The sequence below is a fragment of the Cherax quadricarinatus genome, chromosome 4, assembly GCF_038502225.1.
Source record: "Cherax quadricarinatus isolate ZL_2023a chromosome 4, ASM3850222v1, whole genome shotgun sequence".
Taxonomy (NCBI): domain Eukaryota; kingdom Metazoa; phylum Arthropoda; class Malacostraca; order Decapoda; family Parastacidae; genus Cherax; species Cherax quadricarinatus.
The window spans coordinates 26,284,104-26,301,546 of record NC_091295.1 but is presented as its reverse complement, the minus strand read 5'-3'; the positions used below and the strand labels follow the sequence as shown (position 1 = coordinate 26,301,546).

Here is a 17,443-nt window from a genome sequence, read left to right as displayed (position 1 = left end):
CTCTTGTTCTTTTTTATTTCTTCTATTGTCCATGGGGAAGTGGAAAAGAATCTTTCCTCCGTAAGCCATGCGTGTCGTATGAGGCGACTAAAATGCCGGGAGCAATGGGCTAGTAACCCCTTCTCCTGTATACAATTACTAAAAAAGAGAAGAAGAAAAACTTTATAAAACTGGGTTGCTTAAATGTGCGTGGATGTAGTGCGGATGACAAGAAACAGATGATTGCTGATGTTATGAATGAAAAGAAGTTGGATGTCCTGGCCCTAAGCGAAACAAAGCTGAAGGGGGTAGGAGAGTTTCAGTGGGGGGAAATAAATGGGATTAAATCTGGAGTATCTGAGAGAGTTAGAGCAAAGGAAGGGGTAGCAGTAATGTTAAATGATCAGTTATGGAAGGAGAAAAGAGAATATGAATGTGTAAATTCAAGAATTATGTGGATTAAAGTAAAGGTTGGGTGCGAGAAGTGGGTCATAATAAGCGTGTATGCACCTGGAGAAGAGAGGAATGCAGAGGAGAGAGAGAGATTTTGGGAGATGTTAAGTGAATGTATAGGAGCCTTTGAACCAAGTGAGAGAGTAATTGTGGTAGGGGACTTGAATGCTAAAGTAGGAGAAACTTTTAGAGAGGGTGTGGTAGGTAAGTTTGGGGTGCCAGGTGTAAATGATAATGGGAGCCCTTTGATTGAACTTTGTATAGAAAGGGGTTTAGTTATAGGTAATACATATTTTAAGAAAAAGAGGATAAATAAGTATACACGATATGATGTAGGGCGAAATGACAGTAGTTTGTTGGATTATGTATTGGTAGATAAAAGACTGTTGAGTAGACTTCAGGATGTACATGTTTATAGAGGGGCCACAGATATATCAGATCACTTTCTAGTTGTAGCTACACTGAGAGTAAAAGGTAGATGGGATACAAGGAGAATAGAAGCATCAGGGAAGAGAGAGGTGAAGGTTTATAAACTAAAAGAGGAGGCAGTTAGGGTAAGATATAAACAGCTATTGGAGGATAGATGGGCTAATGAGAGCATAGGCAATGGGGTCGAAGAGGTATGGGGTAGGTTTAAAAATGTAGTGTTAGAGTGTTCAGCAGAAGTTTGTGGTTACAGGAAAGTGGGTGCAGGAGGGAAGAGGAGCGATTGGTGGAATGATGATGTAAAGAGAGTTGTAAGGGAGAAAAAGTTAGCATATGAGAAGTTTTTACAAAGTAGAAGTGATGCAAGGAGGGAAGAGTATATGGAGAAAAAGAGAGAAGTTAAGAGAGTGGTGAAGCAATGTAAAAAGAGAGCAAATGAGAGAGTGGGTGAGATGTTATCAACAAATTTTGTTGAAAATAAGAAAAAGTTTTGGAGTGAGATTAACAAGTTAAGAAAGCCTAGAGAACAAATGGATTTGTCAGTTAAAAATAGGAGAGGAGAGTTATTAAATGGAGAGTTAGAGGTATTGGGAAGATGGAAGGAATATTTTGAGGAATTGTTAAATGTTGATGAAGATAGGGAAGCTGTGATTTCGTGTATAGGGCAAGGAGGAATAACATCTTGTAGGAGTGAGGAAGAGCCAGTTGTGAGTGTGGGGGAAGTTCGTGAGGCAGTAGGTAAAATGAAAGGGGGTAAGGCAGCCGGGATTGATGGGATAAAGATAGAAATGTTAAAAGCAGGTGGGGATATAGTTTTGGAGTGGTTGGTGCAATTATTTAATAAATGTATGGAAGAGGGTAAGGTACCTAGGGATTGGCAGAGAGCATGCATAGTTCCTTTGTATAAAGGCAAAGGGGATAAAAGAGAGTGCAAAAATTATAGGGGGATAAGTCTGTTGAGTGTACCTGGTAAAGTGTATGGTAGAGTTATAATTGAAAGAATTAAGAGTAAGACGGAGAATAGGATAGCAGATGAACAAGGAGGCTTTAGGAAAGGTAGGGGGTGTGTGGACCAGGTGTTTACAGTGAAACATATAAGTGAACAGTATTTAGATAAGGCTAAAGATGTCTTTGTGGCATTTATGGATTTGGAAAAGGCGTATGACAGGGTAGATAGGGGGGCAATGTGGCAGATGTTGCAAGTGTATGGTGTAGGAGGTAGGTTACTGAAAGCAGTGAAGAGTTTTTACGAAGATAGTGAGGCTCAAGTTAGAGTATGTAGGAAAGAGGGAAATTTTTTCCCAGTAAAAGTAGGCCTTAGACAAGGATGTGTGATGTCACCGTGGTTGTTTAATATATTTATAGATGGGGTTGTAAGAGAAGTAAATGCGAGGGTCTTGGCAAGAGGCGTGGAGTTAAAAGATAAAGAATCACACACAAAGTGGGAGTTGTCACAGCTGCTCTTTGCTGATGACACTGTGCTCTTGGGAGATTCTGAAGAGAAGTTGCAGAGATTGGTGGATGAATTTGGTAGGGTGTGCAAAAGAAGAAAATTAAAGGTGAATACAGGAAAGAGTAAGGTTATGAGGATAACAAAAAGATTAGGTGATGAAAGATTGAATATCAGATTGGAGGGAGAGAGTATGGAGGATGTGAACGTATTCAGATATTTGGGAGTGGACGTGTCAGCGGATGGGTCTATGAAAGATGAGGTGAATCATAGAATTGATGAGGGAAAAAGAGTGAGTGGTGCACTTAGGAGTCTGTGGAGACAAAGAACTTTGTCCTTGGAGGCAAAGAGGGGAATGTATGAGAGTATAGTTTTACCAACGCTCTTATATGGGTGTGAAGCGTGGGTGATGAATGTTGCAGCGAGGAGAAGGCTGGAGGCAGTGGAGATGTCATGTCTGAGGGCAATGTGTGGTGTGAATATAATGCAGAGAATTCGTAGTTTGGAAGTTAGGAGGAGGTGCGGGATTACCAAAACTGTTGTCCAGAGGGCTGAGGAAGGGTTGTTGAGGTGGTTCGGACATGTAGAGAGAATGGAGCGAAACAGAATGACTTCAAGAGTGTATCAGTCTGTAGTGGAAGGAAGGCGGGGTAGGGGTCGGCCTAGGAAGGGTTGGAGGGAGGGGGTAAAGGAGGTTTTGTGTGCGAGGGGCTTGGACTTCCAGCAGGCATGCGTGAGCGTGTTTGATAGGAGTGAATGGAGACAAATGGTTTTTAATACTTGACGTGCTGTTGGAGTGTGAGCAAAGTAACATTTATGAAGGGATTCAGGGAAACCGGCAGGCCGGACTTGAGTCCTGGAGATGGGAAGTACAGTGCCTGCACTCTGAAGGAGGGGTGTTAATGTTGCAGTTTAAAAACTGTAGTGTAAAGCACCCTTCTGGCAAGACAGTGATGGAGTGAATGATGGTGAAAGTTTTTCTTTTGCGGGCCACCCTGCCTTGGTGGGAATCGGCCGGTGTGATAATAAAAAAAAAATAATTTTCCTTCTTAATTGTTCCAATTCTTAATTCATAATTCTAATGCATTCTTACCTTGCATTAGTTCATCTAAAGTTGCCCAGTGTGACACCAACTTATTATGAGATGAAGACAATTGATAACTGAGGAGAATTGGAAGCACCACAGTTCACCACCCTATAGACTGCTTTTCTAAATTCAACTCAGTTTTTTCTTTGCACTCCAAAATTTTTACAAATGCTGTACATATTCATTTTTCTATTAATAAAATCACACAGAGTTCACTATGAAGTTCACCCTATGCCATTCTTAGTTTCATGAAGAAATGCTTTATTATCATTCAGTATATGCCAAGCAGCACATCACTTAAGGTCTTTAAATGGCCAGATGAAATGTAATAATTCAGAGGCCCTTGAAGTAATAATAAAAAAATAATAATATACAAAATATAAAAAGTATTTCATGCTTTGAACTCTATGTATATAATCTTGTCACACACTGCTAAAGTACACACGTGGTCGCATTTTATACAATGCTGAGGATTTCACTTTTAGGAGAAAAAACACAAGAGGGGTGATGAAGACAGACCTCAGCAATTGAACTGGTTTGCTGTGATGGCTGAGAGATCCTTCATAAGTCCTTCAAGATTGGCCATTTCCTGAGATAATTCTTCTGTTGAATAACCATGAAGAAGGGCTTCATTTGCCTCCTGTAAATAGCACAATGACGTTTACCCACAAGCTGATTAGTACGTATTGACAAATAATTTTGACAATATCATGTTAACTATACAGTACTTATATTTCCTGGAAAACAGTGTACATGTATGAATATATTAATGGATGAAAATTAGAGGTAACCTCCAGTGTCTTACCTCATGTTCAGGTAAAGAATCAACACGCATTGTGGGACCCGCCCAACGGCCTGATGGTCCACTTGGACCAGCACTACCTGACATGCCAGAAGATCCAGGAGTTAAAGATTTCTTGAAAGGACTTGTTACTCCCTGAGGACGTACTGCAACTGTCAAGACAGAAACATATGTATATATACAATTTTCTTCAGGAAAAAAATTAACAAATGATTTTAGTCAGAAGCAAAAGCACAAAAATATACAAAATGAAGGAATGAGAGAAAGTAAAAGGAAGTGAGAGAAAACAGGAGTGAGGAAAGTTAAGAATTGAGTGAGAATGCTGTCAAATGCATGACATTAACAAAATTGTAGATAATGATGATTCTGTCATTGTTAGACACCCTTTTGTTTTCCTAAATGCACCATATTTTTCTTGTTACAATTAGATACATTTTCTCAACATTATTCTAGCATGCTTACTGATTATTGATTCTAATTCACAGAAGCTATACAGCCAACCAGAATGTATATCAGTTGGTCAGTACTTCAGAGACAGATTTTTGCATGTTTCATCAAACTAAGAATGCAAAGAATGAAGGAAAATTAACTATAATTTAATAGGAATAAATTAACTTACCAATATGTTTAGGCTGAGGTGTAGTGGGAGCAGACTGAGGTGGTGCTGGGACACTGAAACTGCGAAGAGGATTACCAGACCGCTTGCCCAGTGTATTACTTCCTTCACCATTTACAGAACTGAAAGATATTTATCAAACTTTTTACCTGCATAACTTATTAAAAATTAAATGCAACCCTTCATCTAATATTTAATATAAAAATACTTTTCTGCACACCTAATAACCACCATTTTAAAAAAATTCTGCTACTTCAGTGGAAAACATCAACATTCATTAACTATATATGGTAATCTTAAATGCTGAGAGTCCCAGCTTTTTTTTTAATTACTGTATTTCAGTAATCACTTATTGAGAATTAACTTTAATAATAGGGCTCAAAGTGGGCGAAATCGCTGATGTATAAACTTCGTTGAGACCACTAACTTCGCCAGAGCCTAATTCCGCAAGTTTTCCATCAAATTTTATACTTTTGGTGTCATTGTGATCAGGAAAAGATTCTCTATCATTTCATAAGAAAAATAATTATTTTTTTCGAAAACTTTCTGACCCTGAGAACAAGTTTAGGAGAGGGCCTGCCGACCCTGAAAGGGTTAAGGAATGAAAAATTGTGAACGTGTTTCCTTCTTTGGTTAACCAGACATTGATGGGGAAACAGAACTTTAATCTGGCTAACCAGCAACCCTGAAAACCTTCATAAATGTTATATTGCTAACACTTTGACTCTACACTCTCTCCAACCCTGCCTGGGATATTCCCTACCCCTCCTTCTATCCAAATTGGATTTGTACACACTCTTAGTCAGCAGACTCTGCTCTCTTCTTTTAAAATGACCAAACTATCTCAAGAGCCCCTCATATGTTCTCTGAATTACATACACCTTTCATACCACCATACTGTCTTCCAATTTCTAAGCTCCTTATTCTCTCCATTATATTCACAACACACAAGCCTAAATATTCCAAGACCCTGTCTCACATTCAAATAAAAGTACAGGTACAGCAATGATTAACTTCTTTCCACATACACCTCTACATTCCACCTTTTTATCCCCCTTGTTTTTTCTATGAACCTAGGCTTTCACAGATATATTTGCCAACACAACCACTCCATATCTAAACACAGTAGAACCCCCCATATCCATGGATTCAATATCAGCTGTATCAGTTATCCACAGTTTACCATAGCCCAAAAATAACCCTTAATTCTGCTTACTAATGGCCCCAAAGTGCAAAAGTAGTGATGCTGGCAGCTCTTCAAAGCCTAAGAGAAGCTGTGAAATGCTTCCCATAAGCAAAAAAGTGCTAATTCTAGAATTATTTTGCATAACTTATCAATTAAACTTTATCACAGGTACATATGTAAATTAAAAAAGACTTATATATAGGGTTCACTACTATCCACAGCAGTGGCGTCATAGGGGGGGGGGGCGAGGAGAGGGAGCTACCCCAGATAACACCATCAAGGGGTGATACCATAGTGCAAATGGAGGATGGAAGAGTTCAAGTGAAGGAAATTTTTCTTGTTTTTTTTCCCTTTGAAGGGCAAAAAAGCTGCTGATATCAGTTCTGATATCCTGAAAAAGCTGAAAAGTGATGGACTGGACTTCATGCTGTGCCATGCTCAAGGATATGACAATGCTGCCACCATGCCTGGGGTACATGGAGGTATACAACCCATTCTCAAGGAAAAGAACAAGAAGACAATTTTCAGCAGTTGTGTGGACCATTCATTGAACTTGTGTGGTCAGCATTCTTTTGCCGAGAATTCATCGTGTGAAATTTTTTGGCAGTCTTGAGTTAACGTACACATTCACTGCCTCCTCCGCCCATCGATGGGATGTATTAATGGGCCATACTGCAGTCTCTTTGAAAAGATTATCAACAACAAGATGGAGTTCTCATTACAGTGCAGTGAAATCAGTAGCGGAATAGTTTGAGAAATTTGTAGCAGCAACTGAAGCTCTTTGTGGTCCACGGGAAAATTTGGATACAAGAGGAGCAGCGCAAGGTCTTCTTCCTGCTGAGTGCGATTTCACATTTTTGTGTTTCTGTATTTCTGGTGTGACATACTTCAGGAGGTTCAGCTTGTACAGCAGTACTTGCAGACTAAGGATTTAACTCCTGACAAAGTGGTGGTGAAGCTAGAGGCACTGCAATTATTTTTGTATGAAGGGCAAGATTGCATAGTGGAGAATTCAATACAGCAGGCACTTTTGAAATGTGAGGAGTGTGGATTTTCAACAGAGAGAAGAATCAGGTTAAAGAAGAGGATGGCAGGGGAGCAGGCAAGAAATTCCGGACTCACTCTGCAGGAAGAAAATAAGAGGGCGATGTTGGAGTGCATTGATCATTTTCATAATGAACTCGAGATGCGATCAAAAGGAATCAAGGATGTGGCAGCCATGTTTAGGGTCATTTAAACAAAGAATCTTGTGCAAGCTACTAAAGAAGAATTGGAGGTGATGGCTTCAAGATTCACAGCCTTCTATAATGAAATATGCAAGTATGAGCTCATGCTTGAGATACCAAGACAAAGGAGGCACCTGCAAGCTGCTGATGTTGATCTTGGAAAAGATAAGCACTGGACTGCATTGGATGCACTAACATTCAAAGCTTAATGGGATTTCAGTGAATCTCTTCCAACTTTCACACTGCCTGATATTGTTCCTTATTATATGTGTTTCTGTGGCTTCTTGTGAAAGGAGTTTCTCAAAGTTGAAGCTGATTAAAAACTATTTACGGTCCACAATGAGTCAACCCAGAATCTCTGACTTAGCAATGTTATCCACAGAAAATGGGTCAGTTGACAGCATTGGTTTTGCAGGATTGAAGGCAAGGAAATGTAAGCTCTGATTCTTTGAGATGTTACCTGTACTCAAGGTCAAATAGGAACTAGTATTTCTCTGATACTGCAATGTTTTTCTTTACTTTTCAAGTTTTTTTTGCATTGCTGAAGAAAAATAAATGTAGGATCTGTTGCCTGTACTCAAAGTAGTATTTGAATTTATGTTTCCTCAATATTACTATGATTATTTATTATCATTAATAAAGCTGAGAAGTATTCTCCTGTTTGGTTTATGGCCCTTTTAAATGTTCTCATTGCTAAATATTAGTCACTGGGCATGTAGTAGTGACATAACTGGAGTTTACTCCCCTCCTATCCCCCCACCCTTGGATTTCATGGGGGTGACACCAAAGATGCTGCCCCGGGTGACACCAACCCTAGCAACGCCACTGATCCACGGTTTCGGGTATCCACGGTAAGTCTTGGAATGTATACCCCACAGACATGGGGGACTACTGTACATTAACTCTCTCTCTACTTGCTTTCTTTGATCTGATGTCCACTCTTTCATTGCTAAATTTTTTTTACACAAATCACCTTTCTCATTTCCATCTTCACTATTAACGTCCTCCTAATCTGTCACAGATGTATTCAAGAAACACAGATACCTGTATTGTGAAGGTCCAGGAGGTGCTGCAAGACCTCCCAGAAGTGGTTGTGTAGGTTGAGGAGGTAGAGGCATGCCATCTAGAGGCATATTGCCTGGACCAAGCATTGAAGACATACCGCTACTGTAAGAAAATATTAAAAATAATATGCCTGGATATTTATTTATACAAATTTATTTGGATACATATGCACATTTTTTTTAAACTCAATAGCCATCTGCCAAGGCAGGTTGACTCAAAGAAGAAAACTCCTTTACCAAAGTACATTCAATCGGTCTTTCTAAAAGTGTGCTGACATCACAATCAGATTACTTCCAAACTGCATATATACATATACACATACAATAATGTAAAAACTGACTGCAGAATATATTTCTAAAATAAGAAGTTTACTGATAGGTTGTTATAACTAGAGTGGTTTATAGAATCAAAAAACAGAAAGTTATTGAAGAGATTTCAGAACATTACAAGTTCAAATATTTTAACATACGGTAGGGCCCCACTTACATGGCAGGTTTGGGTCTAAATACATATAAATGCCAGATATCAAATTTACACTAACATATATTAAGTAAGCAATAGAACTAGGCATTAAAAACAATAAAATGCAACATCATACACAGTACACTCATTACTTACCATACAATATTTGTGTCTTAATGTAGGGTGAGACTTGAGTAGTATTTATTGTAAGAGGTTAGGTGTGGTAAGTATGGTAGTCAGGTGTGGTAGATATGGCCACCTGACCCACATGGAATATACATTTAAAGCACCCTAGAGCGACAGAATGCATATACAGTACACTCATTAATTACCTCAAAATATTTGTAGTCTTAGTATAGGGTGAGATGTGAGCAGTATTTATTGTAAGGTCAGGTGTGGTATGTACAGCCACCCCATCCAAACTTAATATACATTGAAAGTACCCTAGAGTGATAGAATGCATATACAGTACACTCATTACTTACCTTAATCCTTTCACTGTCAAGACCCCTGCTCGCAAACTTGCTCTCAGTGTCGAAGAGTTTAAAAAAAAAATTCATCTTATGAATGATAGATAATCATTTCCAATGGTAAGGAAACCAAAAGTACAAAATTTAATGGAAAACTTATGGAATTATGCTCTTGCAAAGTTAGTGGTCTTGGGGATATTTACATGTAACATCAGGGATGTGTAAATATCGCTATTTTCGGCCAACTCCATTGTTCCAGTCAATCAAATTCATAGCTACTTTGCTAGAACTCCTTTTGTTCTATCGATTGAGTACAAGAAACCACCTATTTACCTATTTCAACTACCCAATAAAGAGATCAGAAATTGGTAATTTTGCCAGTTTCATACAAAATTCAAGAAAGGCCGTTTTCAAAACAGGGTCCAGAATTAACAATGCAAACATTCCTAGCACTAAAATAACATTTTCTCTGTTCATTAGTCATGTCTCCAGGTCCCTCTTTTATTATGCTTGCTTTCAATTTTGAGTTTTTATTCACACAAAAAATAGAAGATTTACTGTTATGCAGACTACTTCATTATTGTAAAAATGGTATAAATGATATCAACGCATTTGTGCAAGCACATTAGACCAACCAGTTGACGTGATTTGTTTACTCTTGAACAATGGCAAAAATCAAACATTTCTGCTATTTTGAGCTCAATTTCAAGGTACTTTTATTCTGTAAACCATTCAAAATCATCTCCATTTATGTAATATATCTTCCATTCTATCAAATGAGACCAAGGAAACGAGAATACGTACATCCATAAATACCATACAAAAATACACCGCAAAGTTGCTGTTTTAAACCAAAAACACAGTGGCAATTTTTTTTTCTCATTATGCACTGCATGCTGCAGGATTTTTTTTTAGACTGTGCACACTGACCACTCAGACCCATTCTCTCATATGTAGGCCTACCAGCTATCTCCTGCAAGATTGGAAGCCGCTAGAATTTTGGGGAAGTATTAGGGACTGACACTGGCTTGCAAGCCGTAATATTACGGAGCCGACAGTGAAAGGGTTAAAATATTTGTAGTCTTAATGTAGGGTGAGACATGAATAAACAAGATAAAATCAATAAATGAGAGAGAGAGAACGAGTAAATGAGAGAGGACAGAGACGTGGAGTCTGTATACAAGCAGATAAATGCATCTGGTTATGGTTGATACACATTCATTTCCATATTTGTGAAGCTTATACCATAATACAAACACCTTACATTGTGTACAAGTTGTATGCACAATGGTACAGCAGAATAAATAAAAAGCAACACTCCCATTCTCATGTAACACACTATTTTTAGAAGGAAAGACGCTCTGAGTGAAGGCATACAAAAGGAATAATTTTTTACGGTTACCCTCAGTAATGCTATCGGGTATGCATTTTCTTTGGTGTTGAACTATAGAAAACGTTATTCTTTCCGACACTCTGACAAGCCGGCTGGAAAAAATCTCATATTTATGTTAATTTATTCTACTGTGGGGGGTATATATATGTCATGTTTATATGTTATGTTGCGTGTTTATTATTTGATTTTGAAAAATATAGGTGGATTACTGAAAATGTCTGTATTAATGAATAGTATATGACATTTAATGCACCTCAGAGTGATTATTATTGTGTATCATTATCATCATTATTAATATAGCATCTTCAAGACTAATAAGACATTCTTAGTGATTTTAACCCATTCGGTGTCAGTGCTGTAATATTATGGCTTTGAAGCCAGTGTTGGTCCGCTAACACTACGCCAAAATTCTAGCAACTTCAAATCTTGCGGGAGAAAGGTGGTAGGCCTACATATGAGAGGATGGGTCTGTGTGGTCAGTGTGCATAGTATTAAAAATCCTGCAGCAAGCACTACATAATGAGAAAAAAAACTGACCGTGTTTTTGGTTTTAAACAGCAACTTTGTGGTGTATTTTCATATGGTATTTATGGTTGCATTTTTGTTTTCTTGGTCTCATTTGATAGAATGGAAGATATATCACAGAAATGGTTTACTGATTAAAAGTAGCTTGAAATTGAGCTCAAAGTAGCAGAAATGTTAGATTTTTGATAATGCTCAGGAGTAAACAAATCACGTCACGCATCCAATATGGGTCTAATATGCATTCATGAATGTGCTATTATTTATGCAATTACAGTATTACAATTATGCAGTAACCTGAATAACAGTAAGTCATCTATTTTTTGTGTGAATAAAAATGTAAAATGAAAAGCAAACATAATATAAGAGGGGCCTGGAGATGTGAATAATGAACAGAGAAAATGTTATTTTAGTGACAGAAATATCAGCATTGTTAATTCTGGACCCTATTTTGAAAATGGCCTTTCTTGAATTTTGTGTGAAATAGGCCAAATAAGTAATTTCTGATCACTTTTTTGTGTAGTTAAAATAGGTAAATGGCAGTTTCTTGTATTCAGTCAATTGAATGAAAGGTGTTCTAACAAAATAGCTATGAGTTTGGTCGGGTGGAACAATGGAATTGGCCCAAAATAAGGCTCAAAGTGGGCAAAATCGCTGATGTGTAAATAATGTCAAGACCGCTAACTTCACAAAAGTGTAATTCCATAAGATTTTTAACAAGTTTCGAACTTTTGGGTTTATTACCTTGGAAAAAGATTTTCTATCATTCCATAAGAAAAAAATTTTTTTTTTTTAATTCTTTGACACTACAAGCAAGTTTGTGAGCAAGAGTCTCAACACTCGAAAGGTTAATGTGTACCTGCATGCCAGCATGGTGTGTAAGTTTATTTAGATACAGGTACACATAAGTATAATTATCAGAGTATATATAAAATAGAAAATAACTTTAAAACACTTAAAATTTTGGAAAGTTTCCAGACATAATGGAGAGATGCGGAGCTCGTGGAACTCATGGAGAATATAAACAAGCCGGGTGGCGTGTGGTGACTGTATTAGAGTCAGGGGGAGCTGTATAGCAAGTTTTGGTCATAATTTGAAATGTCCATATTAGCAGAACGCCATAAGGTGAAACACCCTAAAGCAGGTCCCTACTGTACTTTATTTAATAAGTACTTATTATCCGGAAGAATCCTTGAATGAATATGCATCCATTAAGGTGTTACTAAAAATCTGACATGGTAGGCCATGCTTTAAGATTATATCTAGGAACTTAGCCTTCAATGTATTAAACTGGTTCATATATTATAATGAGGATGAATCACTTGCATTTTATTGTTTTCTCAATTATTTTTTATAAGCTAAAAAATTATGGAGTGGACACAAATGTATGAAGAATAAGATAACATAAAGAGATATATCACACAAGTTAGAAGTGTACAATAAAGATAGTTCCATGTTATTTTTCCAACAGACACACAACTTAACAAGTTAAACAATTAAAGAACTGCCAAAAGTTTTCAATACCAATATATAAATAATGCTACCTTAATATGTTGCTTAACAAAAATAACCTATTGTTTATCAATATTTTGCAAAAAAAAAAAAAAAAAAAATGAAAGCATATTTATAGACAGCCATTTTAAACAGTGTTGATATCTAGGGCTAGTTGGGTACCTAGTTGGGTTTGGGCTGTATGGATTTTCTGCAGGTGAGTTATATCCTTGGCTTGCAGCAGAGGAAAACTGTGGCATGGAGTAGCCTGGTCGACCAAGAGTTCCATCGCTGTAAACACTACTCGATGTACTACCACCAACCACTGAAAACAAAAATAATAATTCAATAATCAACCAATATCAATACAGTATTTCCACTGGAATTACTAAGACCATGTAATTCATAATATTGTACCAACCTATCACAAGCTATGGCTTGTGCCAGATTTCTCCAGCTCTTCCTCATGGACATCAATCACTTTGATGAAAATGATCTTCAAAATCTGGCATGCATATGAATCAAAACCTTCAAATTTGCAGCTTCTAAATTCAAGAATTTCAATAATTTGCACAATTTTTCTCAAATATATCCCATGAAAAAATCTAACATTTGCAGTTTTGTTGGATATTTGCACATATCCTAGGGAACTTAGACATATAAAGGACTTTTTTTTATTTCATATTTAATATACGTACTGTACAAATGTTAATTCTGTACAGGTTAATTTTACTGATTATGAAATATAAACACAGTAGACAACATCGGAGACATTTTGGGATATGCTGTACTTGATACAGATAAGTCTGAGCATACAATGTTTTTGTCTTGCATTACAAGCAGTTGGTTCATCCTGTACCTGTAAATATCTATTAATGAGTTTGGGCATAATCTTCCCCATGGCCCAGTCTCAGATGAAATCTCATAAACTGGAAATATTACAGGAACAAGAACTATTAAGAAATACTGTACTGAAAAGCAAATCTAAGAAAGAAAGTGATTGCAAGTAAAAGTTTGTAGAATTTATCTGTGGTCTTTTGTGTTCCTGATACAGAAAAAAAAATGAAATCCTGCCAGAGTACAAACATATGATAGGCTTCCATCTCATGCTCAGATGATAGGAAAGTGGTACCTTCCTGGATGGCTGCTGACCAACCTACTACTATTTTGACCAATTATTTGGATTACTGTATTGCACTTACATGCATCATGGCTCCTATGCACATGAGTGTGCAAGGTGAATTTGTTCTTTTAAAGCAATGCATGTATTTTGATGAAACTGAGTAGTAAAATTCAATTACTGATTATGCTTGCACAAGTTGTAGTCCTAATGAGTCTATAGTATCTTATAGGTTTGTAGATGAATGGTTCAGAGAACCGAGATGTTGATAAATACGGTTTATAAGCTCCTTCTCCGTATATATGCCGTATTCTATTCAAGATTGATGGACTGATCACATCAACTCAAGGTTGAGGGACTGATTACCTCATTCTCCTCCTGTTCTTCAAGATTCTCCTTTGTATTGACTGATAAAGCCACTGTGTGGCGAAACATTTCCTCAATAAAGATACCCAAGAGTTGCACATGTGTCTAATTTATCAACCTGTCTGTTCTCTGAACCATTCATCTACAAACCTGTCAGACACTGCAACTTCTTGGGATCTTAATACTTGGGAATTCTTCACTTGCCTAATTCTTGGGCACGACCTACTTCCACATTGAACAAATGTGACACCACCTATGACTGCTGCACCTCTCCTGCCTACGGTTTATAAGCTCCTTCTCCGCACGTATGCCGTATTCTATTCAAGATTGATGGACTGACCACATCGACTCAAGGTTGAGGGACTGATTACCTCATTCTCTTCCTGTTCTTCAAGATTCTCCTTTGTATGGACTGATGAAGCCACTGTGTGGCGAAACGTTTCCTCAATAAAGATACCCAAGAGTTGCACATGTGTCTAATTTATCAGTATCTTATAGCAGGGAATAAGAAAGATAGATTTAGATAAGTATGATGACCAGCACAACACATGCTAAGATAATTCTGACTGAGCATAACAACAGCAGAGCATAGATGTAGAAAGGTTTTGTATAACAAGTTATTATTATACGTACAATAGCGATGTGGTGGTACAACAATATCACAAGTACCAGTGATGAATATACGTAGTTGTCTTAGTTTAGCAGGTAATTAGCCTCCATAGATTATCAAACAGGACAAGATTATCTGAGTGAATGAAAGTCATAAACAAGGTGGGATACAGACTGAATCAGGTCTTTATTGCTCATCAGACTACCTTCTACTGAAAGATGATATACCTTATACCTTTGAAGAAGAAGAAGAAGAAATTTGCTTCTGGCCTCAAGGTATCCAAAGATAGGTTGAGACATTACTGTGAACATTCCTTGGGAAAATTTATGATGAAGCCCATGCCACTTTATTATTCCTTTAACCAATTTATATTTTAAGGCAAAAATAGGGATGTAGCTGCCCATTCATTGGAATGTGAAAATGAGTATTTGCTTAACCAAAACCATTTTCAAGGTCTGGTTTCATATTTGCTATCTCCCAGCAATGAAGAAAAGACTAGACATTCAAGAAATTACCTTTAAAAATCCTCCCCATAGACAATGCTCCTGCTCGCTCAATATTAGGGTAGAAATCATGCTACTCAACATATCTCTACAGTACTGCAGCCCTTACACCCGGGAATTATTGTTGCCTTTTAAAGGCACCGTACAATACTACACCACACAACTGACCACACATTAAAAACATAATAAAATGATCAATCTGCAAAGGTGCTGGAAGGATCACACCATTGTAGCTTACATCAATATTTAGGAGGCACTCTAAATGCATGTTGAAAAAAATTGTGAATGAGGCAGTGAATGAAATTTAACAGTTTCTTCAACACTGGCAAGGAGATGAGTAAGATTGTGAATATAGCACAGCAGCTTAGAAGGGAAGGTACATATTTTGAGAATATAAGGGAGACATAGGGAATTATTATTATAATTCATGAAAAGTGCATAACTTATAAAGTCATACAGTGCAATATGGCAAACATGAAATAAATGGTAGAGGATGCAGAGGTGGAGGTACTGAGCAAAGGACATTAGTAAGAAAATAAGTCCCAGCTGATGTAGCAAATCAGTGCGAGTCAAAAGATCAAAACAGAGAGTCCACAATAAAGGTGGGACTGTCAGTAAGGAGGACAAAATTATCATGTCACATGATGTCTGAAATGAAGCTAGTGTGCTCTCTGATAAACAAGCTAATAAATTAAGGAATGTTGGAGTGTCATTACAACCTGACAATTCTCACAAGAGTGAAAGAACTGATAAATCACACAATTTTATAGTCAAAGAAGTGTTAAAGAACTCACAGAATGCCATATGGTAGGTGCATTTATCAACTGTAGGTGGAAACAAGAAGTTCTTACACTGAGGTGAAGGAAGAACAAGTGCCTCAACTGAATCAACTCTTTATTTTCTCAAACTTTGTAAAAACAGAAACATAGTTACAAGAGACTCCACAGTTCAAAAGGCTGGCTATAGTTTATTATTGGAGCCTATTATTACTTCCTGTAACAGCCTTGAAAAGAAATCTTATCCATGTGAGCTAATTTACCCCTGAAGTACTCTACCATGTCCTTACTCATGTATAAATGGTAACCAGTAGCTGGTAACTGGCATTATAGTTCATATAGCCTGGACTGAACTGACCACTATGTGATGATAGTTTATCTGCCAGTAAAAATTACTCCACATAAGACTGTATTGTATAATGCATACAGTGGTACCAGCACTCTAGCAGTGGCACAGCGAAAATGTGGTGTCTAAGGACACACGTGGGGGACTAACTGGCCCAGTGACAGCCATGTGTTAGGTTATCTGAAATGAGGCTCAGAGAATTATCCTCCCTGCAGCCCAGTCTCAAACAAGGCCTCCTAGTTAGAAAGGAAGTATTACAGGATTAAACACTATTAAGAAACCAGTAAGGTATGTGTATACTTAATGTAAGAAGACAACATATGTTCATAAGACAGAAACAAATGATCAGCAATCCTGCCAGAGTACAAAGTTTAATAATATTCCCATTCCACACTGACTGGATAGTAGTACCTCCATGGATGGTTGCTGACTACCAGCCTTCTACTACTACTACCTGTAATTACCTACTTGTAGCTAAAGGAGCAGGGCTTTGCTCACAGTGACCTGCCTCTAATAATGTTTTCATCATATACTTTTTGAAAATTTCCAATGGTTGTAGCAAATGCTAGCAAGGCTGTACTAGACTCAGTGGTCTGAGTGATCGTTTTCTCAAAACTATCAATGCAAGCTGGAAGAGAACTTGATGAATTATGATAAATGAATCTGGGCAAGGACCAATATGATCCTTTAACTCTAATTTAGTGTCTCCAGCTGATTGTAAGAGATAAAAGGCCTATAGTCCTTTCACTTACTCTTAAGGTAGTGGTGGTAAATGAACATGTGAAACTATTCATTAATTAGAGCATGGCCAATATTAAACTCTATGGAGGAATATTGATCTTTTAACCCTTAAACTGTCCACACGTAGATGTACGTTCACCTGCGGCAGGCTCCAAACATAGATCAATGTTTTATTTTTCATTCCTTCAAATTTGGTGCGATAGGCCTGAGTTGCCTAGACATGAAAGAATGGGTCCGTGCACACAGGTGCGAATAAACCCCTGGCTGCCTTCAAGAGAGAGCTGGACAGATACTTAAAGTCAGTGCCGGATCAGCCGGGCTGTGGCTCGTATGTTGGACTGCGTGCGGCCAGC

The 17,443-nt window shown here is 37.6% G+C and overlaps 1 protein-coding gene across 5 annotated transcripts in view; it reads right to left on the bottom strand.

Annotated features, from left to right (window-relative positions):
• Positions 1–3,317: 3,317 nt before the first annotated feature.
• The window catches only part of fra (neogenin protein frazzled), a 195,756-nt gene continuing 181,630 nt past the window's right edge, over positions 3,318–17,443 (bottom strand). For 4 of the 5 annotated variants that reach the window (XM_070095369.1, XM_070095391.1, XM_070095381.1 and 1 more), the window contains 5 exons: positions 12,812–12,953; positions 8,270–8,392; positions 4,817–4,935; positions 4,201–4,349; positions 3,319–4,035 (listed from right to left, as the gene is read on the bottom strand). In XM_070095369.1, the coding sequence (XP_069951470.1) occupies positions 3,916–4,035; positions 4,201–4,349; positions 4,817–4,935; positions 8,270–8,392; positions 12,812–12,953 (653 nt within the window). In that variant the 3' untranslated portion in view covers positions 3,319–3,915. Of the gene's footprint in view, positions 4,036–4,200; positions 4,350–4,816; positions 4,936–8,269; positions 8,393–12,811; positions 12,954–17,443 lie in introns of all 5 variants that reach the window. The other variant, XM_070095374.1, reaches the window with a different exon arrangement.